General features: G+C 30.7%; 1 protein-coding gene across 1 annotated transcript in view; it reads left to right on the top strand.

The window, feature by feature from the left end:
• Nucleotides 1-17506, top strand: part of LOC134688240 (mitogen-activated protein kinase kinase kinase 4-like) — a 41499-nt gene that overhangs the window by 19930 nt on the left and 4063 nt on the right. Inside the window, exons 9-23 of the mRNA XM_063548740.1 lie at nucleotides 88-171; nucleotides 1353-1622; nucleotides 2412-2561; nucleotides 3873-4034; nucleotides 4565-4698; nucleotides 5342-5423; nucleotides 6104-6188; nucleotides 6425-6595; nucleotides 7812-7925; nucleotides 10680-10880; nucleotides 11196-11266; nucleotides 12838-12954; nucleotides 13649-13928; nucleotides 14703-14809; nucleotides 16750-16929. Coding sequence (XP_063404810.1) covers nucleotides 88-171; nucleotides 1353-1622; nucleotides 2412-2561; nucleotides 3873-4034; nucleotides 4565-4698; nucleotides 5342-5423; nucleotides 6104-6188; nucleotides 6425-6595; nucleotides 7812-7925; nucleotides 10680-10880; nucleotides 11196-11266; nucleotides 12838-12954; nucleotides 13649-13928; nucleotides 14703-14809; nucleotides 16750-16929 — 2208 coding nt within the window. The remainder of the gene's footprint in view (nucleotides 1-87; nucleotides 172-1352; nucleotides 1623-2411; nucleotides 2562-3872; nucleotides 4035-4564; nucleotides 4699-5341; nucleotides 5424-6103; nucleotides 6189-6424; nucleotides 6596-7811; nucleotides 7926-10679; nucleotides 10881-11195; nucleotides 11267-12837; nucleotides 12955-13648; nucleotides 13929-14702; nucleotides 14810-16749; nucleotides 16930-17506) is intronic.

The raw sequence follows: 17506 nt of genomic DNA, 5'->3' as shown, positions 1-17506 counted from the left end.
ATCATTTCTAACTTGCACCTTTAAATACAAATTACTATGTTGGTGAACTTTGAAATAGAAAGTAATGGTTATTTATATATTTTGTAGGATCTTGAAATAGCAGCAGACTTTAACATAATAGTCAACACAGCTGAGTTAATGGATAAATTAAAAGAAACAAATCATGCCTTGGTAAGTTTAAATATAAAAAAAGAAGATGTGGTATGATTGCCAATGTGGTATGATTGCCAATGAAACAATACTCGACAAGAGACCAAACGGCACAGAAACTAACAAGTATGTGCTTTAACAATTAGCAAAGCCCATACAGCATAGTCAGCTGTAAAAGGCAACGAAATGACAAGTGTAAAACAATTCAAACAAGAAAACTGAAGGCCTAAATAATGTACAAAAAAATGAATGAAAAACAAATATGTAATCCATCAACAAACTACAACCACTGAATTTAAACTCCACATAAAAATGTAGTTATATAAATACCATAATAGATATAAACAAGGTATTGTAGAATCATTTTTTTTCATGGGTAAATTTTTTGTGGATATACAATTTCCTGGTGTAACAATTCCATATACAAACCTATATGAAATAAGAATTCTTTCCAACTCTTAAATGTCACGTCTAACTATTCCCTTGAAATGCACAAAAATCATTGTTCAATGAATTACTATGAATCCACAATATTTATGATAAATATCAAGAAAAAGATTACAACACTTAACACAATATTACCAGTGTAGATAAAATAAAGGATATTTGTAATTTAAATTAGTAATACTAAATAAGTGCTATTAAACAGATTACTGTAAATTCAAAAATTATTGCATGCACTTATTATTGCGATTTTGTAATTTTAGACTCAAATGCGATTTAAATCTTTGCCATATTGAGAAAAATCCTTTTTTAGTCATATAATATATTTCAAAATTTGAGTTTAAATTATTAAGAATATAACCCTGTCGCATTTTTCGCAATAATAAAAACATAGCAATAATTTCGGAATTAACAGATTATACCTTTCTTGATGGCCTTTATTTGTGGCATGCTTTCTTTGATTATCAGAGGTCATAGGTTAGAACAAGATCAAACCAAAAACTAAATTGTTGGAATCTAATGCTAATCAGCTTACTTTTTTGACAATAAGTAGTAAGAAAAAAGTCAGGTACATATGGGATCAGCAAGACTTTCAAGGCTTGTGACATATTTGACTTTGGACTAGTTTAAGCTAGCGCATAAAAACAACAGACATGACAGACAGAGCATTTTTAAAGTATATTACTGATCATGGTTTATAACATTTATATTACAGATTTTGATTGATTTTTAAAAAGTAAATTTGCTTATATTTGTAGGTGATGGCATCCATGAATCCAGGCTATCAGATGTTTATACCAAACAAAATAATCAACAACCAACAATTGATTCTACAGTTACTGAATGTCACCTGTGGTCGGGATGATGTTTCAAGGTCACAAGATGACCCTCACAAGGAAGATGGTTACCTGTTGATGGTGAAATGTGAAGGGGGACGAGATCATAAATCAGAATGTCCAATCTGGGTCGGGAACTCTGTCAAAGTGGAACCAACAGCAGAAACTACTATAGCCCTATCTCATATTGAGGTAAAGGTCAGATGAATTCTTTATATCCAGACAGTGGAAGATCCAGGGATAGGGATGAGAGGGGATAGCCCCCTATGATCTGCAGCAAAGGTGGCGCTAAGTTTTACTCTATCGAATCTGTATATCCATATAAGTCTCTGTCTGTCTGAACATCTCAAAATTCTGTCCAGTAACTTCAGTTTACCTCAACCAAAAGTTATAAAACTTATACACAATGCTTATACTACTAGACACAGATGAAGTTCCAATATGGGTGGCATAATTTTTAGTGTTGTCTAGTTGAGTCTAACAGCATAATTTTTACTGTTCTCTTGTTAATTAATGTGAAGTAAACAGTGAATACAAGATATGACACAGTCATTTAGTCAGTTTTGCAAAACTTTTTGACAACTGAAGTGAACCTTATTTCCCTTCTAATCTGGTGTTTAATTGTTGAATACAATGAGCAGTAAATAAAACTGGGAGTTTGGAATCCAAGTTATAGACAGACGGGTGAATAGAGCATTTGACTGTGCTCATATTTGTTCATGATTTATTTGTTTTTACTTTCTAATACTTTTATCATTGAATGTGAAATCCTTATTTATGAAGACATACATGAAAGTTATAGGTTGTAATGGTTGTTTCTGAATAGTGGATAAGAAAAAAACCCAGATGGAAACAGAATAATTGATACACTTTTTAGAATGTTAAATGAAACTATTAAAGAGTAACATAAAACATAAAAAAAACATGTTTTCATAAATATAAGAAAAGAGATTAATAACACATTGTATATTTTTTACCAAGGTTCAAGGATTGCTGTTAGTTGTAATCAATGCTGGACATTTAACAACACAGAGAAAAGAGTTTGAAGGGTATGCTGGGAAAACAGTGGAGCTAGTCAATGAACAAACCTCATGTCATCAAGCAATAGCTGAATCTTTAGCTGAGTTAAAAGTAAGTTAAAAAAAACAGATCAGGGAATAGACCTCATGTATCTTAAAATATATCTTTAAAACTTTACAAATTCAAATGACGTACAATTAAGGTTGGCAGGCCAGGTGACAGACAAGTGGGTTGGGAAATTGTTTTGCATATTCAAACTCCTCCTGCAACTTTCAGTTGTGAGCCTCAAATCACACCGAACAACAAGCTATAAAGGGCCCCAAAATTACTAGTGTAAAACCATTCAAACGGGACTCTCTATATAAAAAAACGAGAAACGAGAAACACGTATAAATTACATAAACAAAAGACAACTACTGTACATCAGTATTTACTTACCAATGAAGACATTTTATACCCCCGCTTTAAAAAAGGGGGGGTATACTGTTTTACCTCTGTCTGTCCATCAGTCCGTCCGTCCGTCCGTCCGTCCCATGAAACTTTCGTCACATTTTTCTCAGGAACTACATTACAAGGATTTCTGAAATTTGGTTTCAGGATTTATATAAGTCAGCTATACCGTGTGATGCGTTTTCAGATTCATCACTCGACAACTTCCTGTTTACCGAACACTTGTATGATTTTACACATGATAGCCAAGTTGAAAATTTTCGTCACATTTTTCTCAGGAACTACAATACAAGGATTTCTGAAATTTGGTTTCAGGGTTTATCTAAGTCAGCTATACCGTGTGATGCGTTTTCAGATTGATCACATGACAAATTCCTGTTTACCGAACACTTGTATGATTTTACACATGATAGCCAAGTTGAAAATTTTTGTCACATTTTTCTCAGGAACTCCAATACAAGGATTTCTGAAATTTAGTTTCAGGGTTTACCTAAGTCAGCTATACCCTGTGATGCGTTTTCAGATTGATCACTTGACAACTTCCTGTTAACCGAACACTTGTATGATTTTACACATGATAGCCAAGTTGAAAATTTTCGTCACATTTTTCGCAGGAACTACAATACAAGGATTTCTGAAATTTGGTTTCAGGAATTATATAAGTCAGCTATACTGTGTGATGCGTTTTCAGATTCATCACTCGACAACTTCCTGTTTACAGAACACTTGCATATTTTTACACTATTAATATTATCCACTTGCGGCGGGGGTATCATCAGTGAGCAGTAGCTCGCAGTTCCACTTGTTTGTCATGCAGTTAACAGTATACTATTTGAACGAATTAATTTAGGCCTGAATTGATAATTACATTTAATGTGAGTTTTAAATTATGATACTTTTAATTAATCTATAAGTATATATTTGTTATAATTTTAAAAGTCACTGAAGTTTTTTTATTTTTTATTTTAACAGTCAGCTGCTGTAGAGTTACAAGAAAAAGTAGTTTTAGCCATTAAACAGGTGGATGAGAAATTAAACTTTGAAGATATAGCAAACCTAGAAGACAACGAAAAATACCATCTACTGAACCTGTACAGAGAAACTATGCTCAAAGGCTATAACTTTGGATTTGAGGTAAATTTCTTTTGTTTAAGCTTTCCACAATCTCACTCAAGAAACAAGGCATTTGATATAACTTTATTATACTTACACTAGCCAGTCAACACTGAGGCTGTGAGTTCGAACAGATTTGCCAAACGAAAGGATTGTCAGTTTTCCTATCAGAGGTCAGTGTTTTCCCTGGGCACCACTGCTTCCTGCACCAATTAAAACTGGCCACCAAGAAATTTACCACATGTTTCGCTTAAAAGTGCCGTTAAAATACCACCAGTCAATCAAATATACTTACACTGAAAAAAAGTATGTTAATCTCTTTGAAAGTCTTTGTCAATTCCTCACATCATATAGGCAAGTTTAGAGTTAATCAATCATCAATATACTTTTGACAACATTAAAGTTTTATTAAAAAAAATCTGACATTTAAAATTGATTGTAAGTTGATAGATCTGAAATATTTATAACGAGTATATTGTATTGTAATATTTTTTGTGATAAGAGTTACTGGTTGTTAATTGATTCTGACTTCTAACATTTCTGTATTACAGTATCTGAAGGAGGTAACAAGGTTAGTTACAGGAGAGCCACGACAGAAACTAGGGACACGTCTCGTTAGCTTTGCCAAACAATGGATGCAGTTTGTAATGGAGAAATGTGATAAAGGAAGAGGAATGAGGCCAAAGTAAGTAAAAAAATCACTTGTAATATATGTTGTAGGTGCCTTAGTGGCCAAGTGGTCTACAAAATTTGTGAGTTCTTGTCCAACTTGTAGCATCTACGTTCAACTCCATTCTTAATTGATTAGGACAGCCTTTTGCTAGGAACCCCAGCTTCCTCCACTTATAATAATGAGCAGTTAGGGTATAACCAAGACTGCTTAAAGTTTTGTAAAACACTGACAAGTAATCAATCAATAATTGATTTCACATTCAAATTAAATCTGATGTTTTCACATGTGGACTTAATGCTTTAAATTAACTACTTTTATATATATCAAAAAGCAAAAAGGTGTTATCAAAGACTACATTAAAAAAATGAAAAATAAGAGTGGAGTGTCAATATGTGATATGTTAACTTAACAACAGTGGTTGAAATAACCATATGAAAAGCATGAATGAATTTGTCTGTTATTAATTCTTTGTATAAGTGTCCTCTGCATAAAATATCTTGTAATTTAATTATCATATTTGGAACAATTTTAGAAACTATATGGACAGTGGAGTAAGGTTTTATTACAGTTGTGACAAAACATTATTAAACTTTTGAAAGCATATTGTGTCTTGAACTGTTGATTTCTAAAGCATAGTATAACTTATATATTACAGATGGGCTAGCCATGGACTTGATTTCCTCACTGTAGCCTGTCAGCCTGTAGTACTTGCTGGATTAACAGAACAAGAATTTCAGGTATCTTAACATGCAGTGATTTATGTCTCTTTACTGTCTCATTGACATGTATGTAATAAGGTATGATTGCCAATGAGATAACTGTCCAACAAAGTTCATATGAAGCGGATGTGTGCAATTATAGGCAACCTTTAGGCATTTAACACTTAGAAAAACCTATACCCTCTAATAAATTTTAAAAGGCCCAGATCCGAAAAAATATGATCAAATTCAATTGGGAAAACTCAGTCTTGGAACAGGCACAAAACCATTGTGATTGTATACCACTACATTACCTGACAAGAATTGAAGATAGATAATATTTTGATTAGGCCTTTTCTAAGGAAAATGAATGGGTGGATAAGAAACCACATGATATATTTTTGATGTGTCATAGAGATGAAAGCAAATACACTACTGTTATAAATGAATATGAATTATGAGTGTCAGAGTATTAAAACATGATTATTCAACTCCCCCATACATTTTTTTTATGGAATAGCCTGAAGTCATTAAAGCACTAAATTTATACTATTAAATAACGTAAAACAGAAATTGATCAATGTGATAACAACTTGCAAGAATTAACACTATATTACATTATATTACATTATATTACATTATATTACATTATATTACATTATATTACATTATATTACATTATATTACATTATATTACATTATATTACATTATATTACAGGATTTGAAGCACAGTATCAACAACTGCATATCACATGTGATAGGATCAGCTGATCGTAATATACCTACAAGTCCAACTCATGGTGGTAAGTAAACATGTGGAAATGTATAAATTGTGTGGTACCTAGATCTTATCACTGGATTTTCCTACCATTGGTAGTTGTATCAAAAATAGTATTGATATCATAGTGCATGGAGCAAACTAGTAATTTTTTTTGGTAAACACTTGTAAAGTGAAGATGAAATGTGTACATAAGAACAATACAGATTATTATTTATGAAAATGTCTGATGCTATATTATATAAACAACCTCTATTCCAGGATCCATGCATTCTTCAAGGTCATCAAGTTCTGATTTTGGAGGTGGGCGGTCCTATATGAGATTCCCATCCTGGCCAACAACTGAGTCACCAATCAAACGATCTACATCACAGATGTCAACAAAGTCAGCTGATGGAGTTTCCTCCCCTTTGTCTGCGGGCTCTGACACAAGTAAGAGAAAACATGATATAGTGTTGTTGCTTGAAGTTGCATAGATATAAGGGCTTGTCAGAATAACTCTGTTTTAGTAATCAGGCAATCTGCTTCTATCATAGAAGAAAAAAGACTTGGATTATAATTAGATATATCTGAGCATAAAGGTTGCATGTGCCAATCAGTTATTGTGCAGTCAGTTAGTTCCATTTTAATTGAATAAGAGCTGATCAGAAATAGAAAGATATTTGAATGTTTTATATTGTAAAAAAATTAGTATTCAGAGAGCTTGTCTGGTTTTTTTTTTAATTAGATGCTCAAGAAATACATTTATTAAGTTTAGAATAACTAAAACATCACAAGTCAGTTTGCTTTTGTTTGTTTATTTGTTAGTTGTATTAGTTTTAATGTCCCTTGACTGTTGTTTAAACCCTTTGCATTTTTTCTGTTCAATTTCTTTGGATGATTTGTTTTATGCTGTAATATAATAATTATAGAAAATTTTGGGTTATAGTCAGTTGAGTTTTGACATAAAAGCAATTGTTAATTTAACCATATATTTTTCAAAAGTGTATTTATTTATTGCCTTGTTTTTTTAAGTTTTTGCAATGTCCAATGTCCAGACAAAACTAGTTATTGTCTATGATGGTTTAGCCTTAAAAAAAAACACCAAATCAGATACCATTTCTAAAACAGAAAACATGTTTAAGTCAATACCTAAAAATTCTTCTACAGAACTTAATTCATACAAAGAAAGTTGAACATAAGTTGTGGCAATCTCTGTTTTAAGATGTAATCACAGAACTTTACTTTCTTGTCTTTTCTTTGTATTGTATACATCTGTCCAATCACAGTGTACAGCATGCTTATAATCACAATTCTAAGAGCTTCAATTTCTTTATGATATTATACAGGAAAATGTATGGTTTGTTCATGTACTAGAAATAGTTAAATAATTGATAAATACAAAATCTGCAAACAAACTGAAATTCTTATAAGATTCATCATAAAAAATGCAAGACATAATATTTTTAACTGGCTCATGTTTGTTATCAAATTATTGCTTTGTTATAAATCGTCCTGTTTCATCATTAAAAACTTTCAAGGTAAATGCACACACAAAGTGTGTGTATATTCATGTTAACAATGAAATTCAACTTTTCAGAAATTGGTAACTGAGAATTTCAGTTTGTAAAATAATTGTATAGTTGAGCTAGCTTTGACTTGTTTTCAGGAAGTTCCAAACGCAGCTCTATAGAATCTATGCCAGAAGTATTAGAGTCGTGTATTTACGATGGGGAAGACGGTGGTCTAATTTTAGATATATGTCACCGACGTCGCAGTAGAGGTAGATTGCACATTTTTGTTGCTCTTTTTTTTTTAACTGTCTTTGTAGATAATTTATTTGGTTTTGGAGAATCTAGGAAAGGGTACGATTTCAAGGATAAACAAGGAAAAATTAATAAATTCGCTCATTCACTTGGTTAAACATTACACTTATTTCAGACAAAAAAGCTTCATTTTGTGCTTGTGGCTCATCTTTAACTGAATTTGTTGAGGGATGGCTTTAATGTGTTAAGTGTGCCAGGGTTTGATATATCTTTATCCTGTTGAACAAAAGTCCAAAAGTTTGAAAAAAAAATCATACAAAAATAGATTAATATGATGAAATACAGAATCCTAGAAATTATTTGAGTTCCAATTTCACTCACTTTCTCTTTCAAATTCAGGCAAAATTCAAATCTATCAATAAATTGAGGGCAAGCCTGAAGATTTATATCACACACACGATTTTTTTTTAAACTGTGACTACTGTATTATACATTCCTTTGTCCTTTGTCTATACAAATGTTGACTGTATTTTTATTTGTCCTTTGTTTACAAGAAACCTATGTTGACTCTATGTTTATTGAATATTTCAGCAAGTTTAGGTAAGAACTGTCCCCACCCTCAGTTTTATTACCAAATATATTAGAATGGACTTATCAAGAAAAGATGCTTGAAGGAAGTTTTTAAGTTGGTATAAGTCAATACCCTTTTGATATGCTTGTAAAAAACCTGTTTTAGTAAAAAAAAAAAGTACTTTAATTTTTATATTGATATATAAGAAACCTAAAATTAGGGCAAATAGAGTTTTTAAGAAGATGAATATTGCTGATATCATTATGAAATTTTAACTCTTGCACTTTCTTAATTATTATGGATCAAAAGAGCAGAAAATTACATTTTTCATGTTATGTAAAGGTACTTTTTTTATCATTCAAAGGGGATGGGATTTTCCCTTTTAATATTCATAAAGACATTTTACTGCAGGACAGCAGCTCTGTGTAGATTGAATAGTTTCATTGATATATGGAGCTACAGTTCGGGAAAAATACATTTAATGTGATACAAAGCATGAAATTACTGAATAAAGCTCATTTCTATTATGAAAATACAAAGTAGTGTCCACATTAGTTTTAATAAACACTTGTTTAATATTCCTATGTCCACTTGGGTTATATCATGTAGGTTGGTAAAGCTGTGAGGTTTATGGACTATATATTTGCTTATTTAAATGTCAGATAATTTAACAAATAAAAAAACTACACAGCATTTATTTGACATATTTAATACAGAAATGACCAAAGTAGTGATTCAATATTTATTTATTCCAGATTCTGCTTTTCCCCCATATATTTAAGTAAACACGCTATCACCTTTATTAATGCACAATGTTTTATTTATATTTTATTTTGTTTATTGAGGATAGGTTTTGCATGATTTGTTTCTTTTATCATTCAGCAGGATCTTACTCTATATTATGCTTAAAATTAATTACAGTTTACTCACACATTAAAACAGGACAAAATTATGAACAAGTTATTAGTTTAAGAAAAGATCAGATTTCTATAAAAATATGTAACAGTAGCAGTCCTCTCATTTAACATCTGTGATGACCTTAATGAGTTTGATATCAATTGTCATACTGTAAACCAACTTATTTTCGTGAGCAATTTGTTTTTCGTGAGTAGAAAAATAACGCGAATATGTAATACTTGGATCATTCCTTATTGATCTCCAGAAAATCGCGAAATTAAAAAGCCGCAAAGTGGTCTATGAAGGGTAAAACGCGAAATTAAGTATCGGCGAAAATAAGTTGGTTTACAGTACCCTAATTTCCAGATGAACAGATATTCTGAAGTTTTTTGTAGTGTTTATAACAGTTGTGGATTCACTTATTTTCATATTAGGTACAATTGTAGTATGTTGGATATTTAATTTTGTGTGTCTACCAAAGTCAGGATAAGAAATTATCATATTTTACAGAAAAGAATCTATGGTTTTATTTTTAAAATAAATAATCAATATTGAGATTGAGATTGCATTATTACATAAATATTCAGCATTTCGTTAGGGTATTTACGTTTCAAAAATCAACCAAAAGTTTATGTTTTACCTTTGTTTAGTTAAGACTTTTTAATCACCTATGTATATTTTTTTAACCTGAATGTATTTGACCTATACCTTTACCTTAATTAGTTTTATACTGATGAAAAAAGCTGGAATTGTTTTATTACATGTTCAGAAGTGTTATTTGAAATATGGAATTCATGTTTTAATGATAATTGTTTATTTTATTTAAAACAAAAATGATGTTTGTAAGACATAATTTATGGAATTGGTGAGTTTTTTTGTTTACATATATTGCATGTGCATGGTCTAGCACCTATCTAATTATATTTTACTAATTATATTTTCACATAGGTCTTTATTCATTCATATTTGCAAATATTTAATAATTGAACTATTCATAGCCACTGTTTAGCAACAGAAACCCTAATAAACAAAGGTCAAACTACTTTTCTCATTATTAAGAAAATACTGGATAAAAAATCTATTGGAATTTAAGATATTTTTCATCAATTTGCCTTTTATTACGATCAGTAAATTACAACTTGACCATGCCAGGTAGTAGTCATAAATAATAAATAGAGATAGACAAAACTGGTATTTGATGTGATATTCCTATTTTTAGCACCTCAACAGGGCTGTCATATTCTCGGTTGCGATATATAAATTATAAAAAAAAAATTTTTTTAAATGAATCCTTCTTTTGCAGGTGGGTCTTGTGATTTTAGCCATGAAATAATACCACTGTCTGAGAAAGCTTCAAAGAAGATAGAAAAACTGGAGGAGGACAGGACCAAGAAGTTACAGGAACAAAGAGTGATTGGCAGGGAAGTCAGTAAAAAGTCAGAGACAGACTACCGTATCAATGTACGAAGGGTTAATTTTAGATGGCAAAGAGGTTTAAAAATAGGTAAGGATGGTTTGTTTTAATCACTATTTATTGACACAGTATATAAATGAACCATTTCTAATGTTCAACAAGTTCAAGCATTTCTGATGAAGGTAAATTCCCAAAAAGCACTTGTAAACTTGTCATTGCTTTGAAACTGAAATGCATAAACAGTTTGATTTAAAAATTTGAATTAAAAGTTGAAGTATTTATTGGATTAGGTCTGTTCTACAGAAAAACTAGGATTGTTTGTTGTTTAATGTCCAGTATCAAATATTCATGCATATGACAATGGAACTAATAGAAATTGTACATATTTTTATTCTGCCATTATAGGTGAAGGTCAGTTTGGAAAGGTATATTCTGCTGTCAACATGGATACAGGTGATCTGATGGCCATGAAAGAGGTGAGTCATGCCATGTGTTATGCTCATTTTAACATAGGTATGCATTATACTTGTCAATATCTTAATACCGAGCAAAAGCTAAAATGAGCATAGAGCATGGCATAATAGAATTATTTCATTTCTTATAAGGACAATTTTAAACATTCTCATTTAGAAGCTGACCTATATTACACGCTTAAGGGGGCTCCTGGGTATAAATGATTTTTTTTTTCTAATATAGGATTTCGCTATATTTTTTCATAAATGAACTTTATCATATATTTAAAAGAAAAAAGAAATAAAAAAATTGGGTCACCGTTCATTTAAGCTAAAATCTGCCTCTGGAAGAAGCATACATTTTTGTTAATGTCCTTTTTTTCTGTTGAACTAATAGAAGAAAAAGAGGAAAAATCGAAATAAAAAAATAACCTAATATAAGAAATCGCTTAAATTTTACAATTATTTAGTTTATGTACAGCTTATTTGAAAACAATAATAAAAAAGATATTTCAAATTTAAGGCCAAAAAATGGCATTTTTGCACCAAAGGGAGATAATTTGAAGCTTTTTCAATTTTTAAAGTCATCTGGGGCCAAACCAACTCATTTTTTTGGATTGTTTTTTGTACCATATCATAAAGTAACAACTAATAGTGTAATAAATAAAATTTGTAATGAAAAAATAAAGGTTTAATTTTTTGCTAAAATTTTTGTACCCACGAGCCACCTTAAAGGGCAGTTTTAATTCCCTATTTACAGTTTGATGAAAATTTCTATATTGGCTATTTTTTGCCTGATTTAGACAAATATGTAATAAAAAATATACCTTCATGTTCTACTTTTTGAGTTAAATGAGGTCAAAAAATTTTATATTTGCTCAACATTCAGATTTGGGGCTGTATTTTCCCTTTCGAATGAAAGACATAACTTTTTTGTTTTAAAAGATAAACACAAATTGTTTTTTGTTAAATAATTTGTACTTTCTGTATTTTATAAGTATCCTAAAAATTTATGCATTTTGTATTCAGAAATAACTCATATTCATCAAATGGTCATAAATTGAGAAAAAAAACGTCATTTTTTGCTGTAGATTTATCAAAATTAAAAAAATTGCACTATTAACAGTGTTATAAAATTTGGTACACATATTGTCCCTGCGAAATGAAACAAAATTTAGTTTTAAAAAATAGGGGTCCATGCACACGTTTTCAAATTAAATCAGTTTGAATGAAAGAAATTAGACAAAAAATGCATCTTTTCCTGATATGTCACAGTTTGACGTCGCGAAAATAACATTTTACGTTAGCAACATCATTACGTCCCCTGTAACTGTATCGTATGCCCATAAAAGGCAACCATTTTGATTTGATAAAAAAAACATTAAAAACAACAAATTCAAATGATAGATGATGAACAATTCCATTTAAAGTTTATACTTACAATGAGCAACACCAACAAAAATGTCCATGTTGATCTTCAACATTGTTCAAAATTAAAATCAATCGTAATTTGATAAGAAAGGAAGAAGTAGTTTCATGTCTGTAAGTTCTAAAAGTTGTGTGCTTATTTTTAAACTGAGTTATTTTGATTGTAGATGAAATTCCAAGCTAATGACCACCAAGCCCTGAAGGAGATTGCTGATGAGATTATAATGTTTGAGGGAATACAGCACCTCAACTTAATAAAGTACTATGGTGTTGAAGTACACAGGGTGAGTCATTTAGGTCATAGTGACCTATTATTGGATATTACTTATATATAAGTACTGTGGATTCATTATTATTTGTTGGATACCAATTTTCGTGGGTTCGTGAACCATGAATTCAAATGTTCAACGAATAACATATTTTCCAAAGTTTTGTATACAGAGATGGGCAAAACCAGGAAATCTAATATCCACAAATATACAAGCTTTCAGCAATCCACAAAAAAAGAAAAATTGATACCCACAAAAATAAATAAATGCACAGTAACTGAAATTTGATGCAAATTTTTAAGAAAAATTATTTAAAATAAAATTCCATGGGAATATAATAGAAAGCATATAGAGAAAAAGGATGATGTGGAACAAATGAAATCCAGAAATATACAATAAGAATTACAAAGTAGGTGGATAGACTATTTATAATTCATCTCATTGATATGTGTTGCTTCATTATATCCCTACCTGCAAATTGAAGTAATCAGTAAACTTTTGAAAATAGATGAGGGGGGATAGGACCTTTATTGGGACTTTTGGATCGGGTAGTTTTAAGCTCGGGATTTCGGTATCCGGGAATTATTTTTTTCGGATTTCGGGGCGTCAGGATTTACTTTATTTAAATTCAGGACCTCAGGATTTTGGGATCAGAACCCCTCCTATCCCCCCTCATAGATTGAACAGTAATTTAGTCTTTCATTTTTAGGATGAAATGTTGATTTTTATGGAGTATTGTGACAGAGGAACATTAGAAGAAGCCAGTAAAATGGGACTACCTGAACATCTCATGGCATTGTATGCCAAGGAAATCCTCAAAGCTATTGGTCACCTTCATGAGTTCAATATAGTCCATAGAGACATCAAAGGAGCTAATGTCTTTCTGACTTCTGAGGGATGTCTTAAGTTGGGAGATTTTGGTTGCTCAGCCAAGCTAAAGAGTCAACAGACCATGCCAGGAGAGTTCAATAATATGGTAGGAACCACAGGTAAGAAAGTCATGTGACATATAGCTAACAGACCAGTCAGGAGAGTTCAATAATATTGTATGAACCACAGGTATGACAGTCAAGTGACACACCTTTTTGTTGTGTATAATGGGAATAGAAAAACAGCTTTATTACCTTTGTTAATGAATAGTTTGATATATTTGCTTCCTATTTAGTTGAAGTTAAGCTTTGCATACTCTGAACATGTGAGATCGTGTGTTGTTCTATGCAATGAATTGATCTAGATTCTGAACATATTATGCAAGTAATTACTTTGTGATTTACTTCAATTTTTTTCCAAATTGGTAAAATGTAGTTATTAAGAAGGTTTGCTTCTTCATTGAAAATTTTGACTAATGTAGTTATCGGACATTAATTTTCCTGAAGTAAAAGATGTTTTTTTCCTTCACACACATTTTTTTAAGATTGCTCAGGCACTTTACTTCTAATTTTATCAATTTGTTAAGAATGGATCTGCTAAACAAGGTTTAATATCTCCAAATTTATAAGATCTTTGCAATTAGAAAATTAGTTAGTAGTAAATAAAGAATACCTTTCTGAATAAAAAAAAATGTATTTTTCATATGGTTTAGCCAAAGTATGAATACCAAAATATTGGAAATTTTGATTTTCGTTAAACAGTTCAATTTTTGGTATGATTATACATATGCACCATTGAAAATTAGTATCTTACAAATACTTAAAAACCACAGCATGTTTTTGATCTTTTATAATGTTCCTCAAATAGTAATATCAGAGGTTGTTTTTTTTCAGCTTACATGGCCCCTGAAGTTATCACTAAAAGTGGGTCAGGAGGTCATGGTCGTGCAGCAGATGTCTGGAGCTTAGGGTGTGTCATCATAGAAATGGCTACAGGAAAGGTAAGATAACTCCGTTTGAACATTAAGATAGTTTATTAACATGCCTTGCAGCAAGATGTCTGATTTCTCTTTTCTTTTATCATGTGAAATCTGATCTCATAGTGCATTGCCCAAATTAACTATCAAACTACATTTTTTTGTTTCATATTTTCCCCAAAATTGATAGGCTATAAATTTATTTAGTGGTGTGGTTTTGTTAGACTTAACAATGTTTGTTTTTTGGTAAAGGAGTAGGTCCGGTAAGGGCCGATTTTGGCCTCAATTTTCAAGTTCATCTAACAAAATTTTTTATACACTTTTTAAACACTTAAGTGTCTATTTCAATTGATTCAATTAGTTTATGTGAAAGATTTTAACTGATTAACTCATTAAAAATGCTCCTATTCAAGCTAAAATATGAAAAATCTATCAAATATGCAAAAAATCGTCATTTTTCAGATGGTTTTTGTCAAAAACGAAAGTGGCCGCATCTGTGTTCATTCTTAACCTTTAAATATATCATGTATGATCATTAAATACGACTTACATTTCAATATTATGAATGAACACGAATGCGGCCACTTTCGTTTAAGACAGAAACCGTCTAAAATTTAACTAAAATGCTAAAATTGTGTAGATTTCAGTAATTTAGCATGATGCTAGTACTGGGTAAATGTGCATTGTATTGTCAAAAACAGCCCATATTTATGTAGCAGAAGCATTCTACTTTACAACAAATAGCTTAACAATTACATTTTCACAATTTTGTAAAACTGCTATATTTTTGGGACCAAAAAGGGGTCTTACTGAACCTACTCCTTTGTTTCTTTCTGAAGATGTTAGTTATTGCATTTTAAAAATTCATAGGAATTGTGTACAGGCAATTGTGAATATTAATACCAATACTGTATACTTTCTGTATAATCCTTTCTCAGTTGCTTTTCATGACAAACATGATTCCATAAAAATTGTTAGCCCAGCAGATTATTGAGTAAAATCTTCATTAAAAATAGAACATGTTTTTTTTAATATGTCAATAGCCCAGTATATTAAACTTTGATTATAATTATGAATTATAGTAAATATTACTTAAAAATCAAATTTTGGCTAATAATATGTATTTGGCCAATATTTCTGATTTTGATGGAATTTTGTTTGCATTTAGAACTGGTTTAACAGTATGAATGTATAGAGTGTGTTAAGCTGCAACACTATGCATTTTTAATCGGATTTTTGTGACAAAAATGTCGGTTATTGATTTGGGGATGTACGGCAGGCGAGCGGCAATCAAATGTTGTGCGTGCATTAACTCATGAACCGTTCAACCAAAGCTTTTAAAATTTTAATATGTTGATACTGACAAATTAAATGAAGGTGAAGTTCAATAATGGCGATTTTGACTTTTACCGTTCAGGAGTTATGGTTATTGAAAGATTGAAAAATGGTGTTTCCAGTCGTGTCCGTGCATTTTCTCATGAACCATTCATGCAAAGCTTTTGAAATTTTTATATATTGTTACTGATTACAAAATGGAGGTCAAGTTCAATAATGATAATTTTGATTTTTATTCCGTTCAGGAGTTATGGTTCTTAAAAGATCGTGAAATGGTGTTTCCATTCATGTTGTTACATTTACTCATGAACCATTCAATCTAAGCTTTTCAAATTTTTTAATATGTTGATACTGATGACAAAATGGAGGTCAAATTTGATATTGACGATTTTCACTTTCACCATTCATCAGTAATGGTTCTTGTGATATTGCCAGGACACAAATAAATGTTAATAAATCCGGTTTGCTGTTATTGTGACAGCCTCTTGTATACTTTATATTAAATTTTCAAGAAATAACATTCTTAAGAGTTTTGTGATAGTATGTTATTGCTGTAAACATTTCCATTATATGTGATATAAATATTAAATTATTAAATAAATGTATTGATAAATTTTGTTTACTTGTAGAGACCATGGCATGAGTTGGAGAATAACTATCAAATCATGTTTAAAGTAGGAATGGGTAGTATACCTAGTATTCCAGATACGTTAAGTTTTGATGGCAAGGACTTTGTTTCACATTGTCTAGAACCAGACCCAGAAATAAGATGGACTGCATCTCAATTAATAGACCATCCATTTGTCAAGGTAAGGAATAAGAAATGTTAGTTAGTTTAAACATATTTTATTGTTCCAAAAAGAGACAAATGTTGAATACTTGTCCACAGTTAATCATAAACCATAACTATATTTACTCTTAAATTTTGACATAGAATTTCACTGGAATCTATGAATATTTAAGGTTTGTTGATTAGGAAAATATTTACTAGATATAAGATAACAGATATAAGGACACAGTCATCTCTCCTCTATGATGTAGAAGTTAACAACTATAAGTTACTGGAAGCCTCAATCAATTAGCAGAACCCATACCACATAGTATGATATTAAAGGCCCTGAAATAACAAATGTAAAACAATTCTTTCAAGAAAAATAACATCCTGATTGATGTACAAAGTGATAAATTGAATACAAATATGATATGTGTAGCAACAAACAACAACCACTGAATTACAAAGTCTTGAAACTTGGGACAGGCACATATAGTAAGGATAAAAAATGAATTATTTGGAATAAATAGATATTTTAACCAATGACGTTGTGTGGAAAAATGTATATTTATACAACCTTTGTGTAAACATCATTTAATTGATAGTCAATCCAT

This window comes from Mytilus trossulus, chromosome 10, assembly GCF_036588685.1.
Source record: "Mytilus trossulus isolate FHL-02 chromosome 10, PNRI_Mtr1.1.1.hap1, whole genome shotgun sequence".
Classification (NCBI taxonomy): domain Eukaryota; kingdom Metazoa; phylum Mollusca; class Bivalvia; order Mytilida; family Mytilidae; genus Mytilus; species Mytilus trossulus.
Note: the sequence above shows the minus strand (reverse complement) of the source record. Positions and strands in the feature narration are given on the sequence as shown.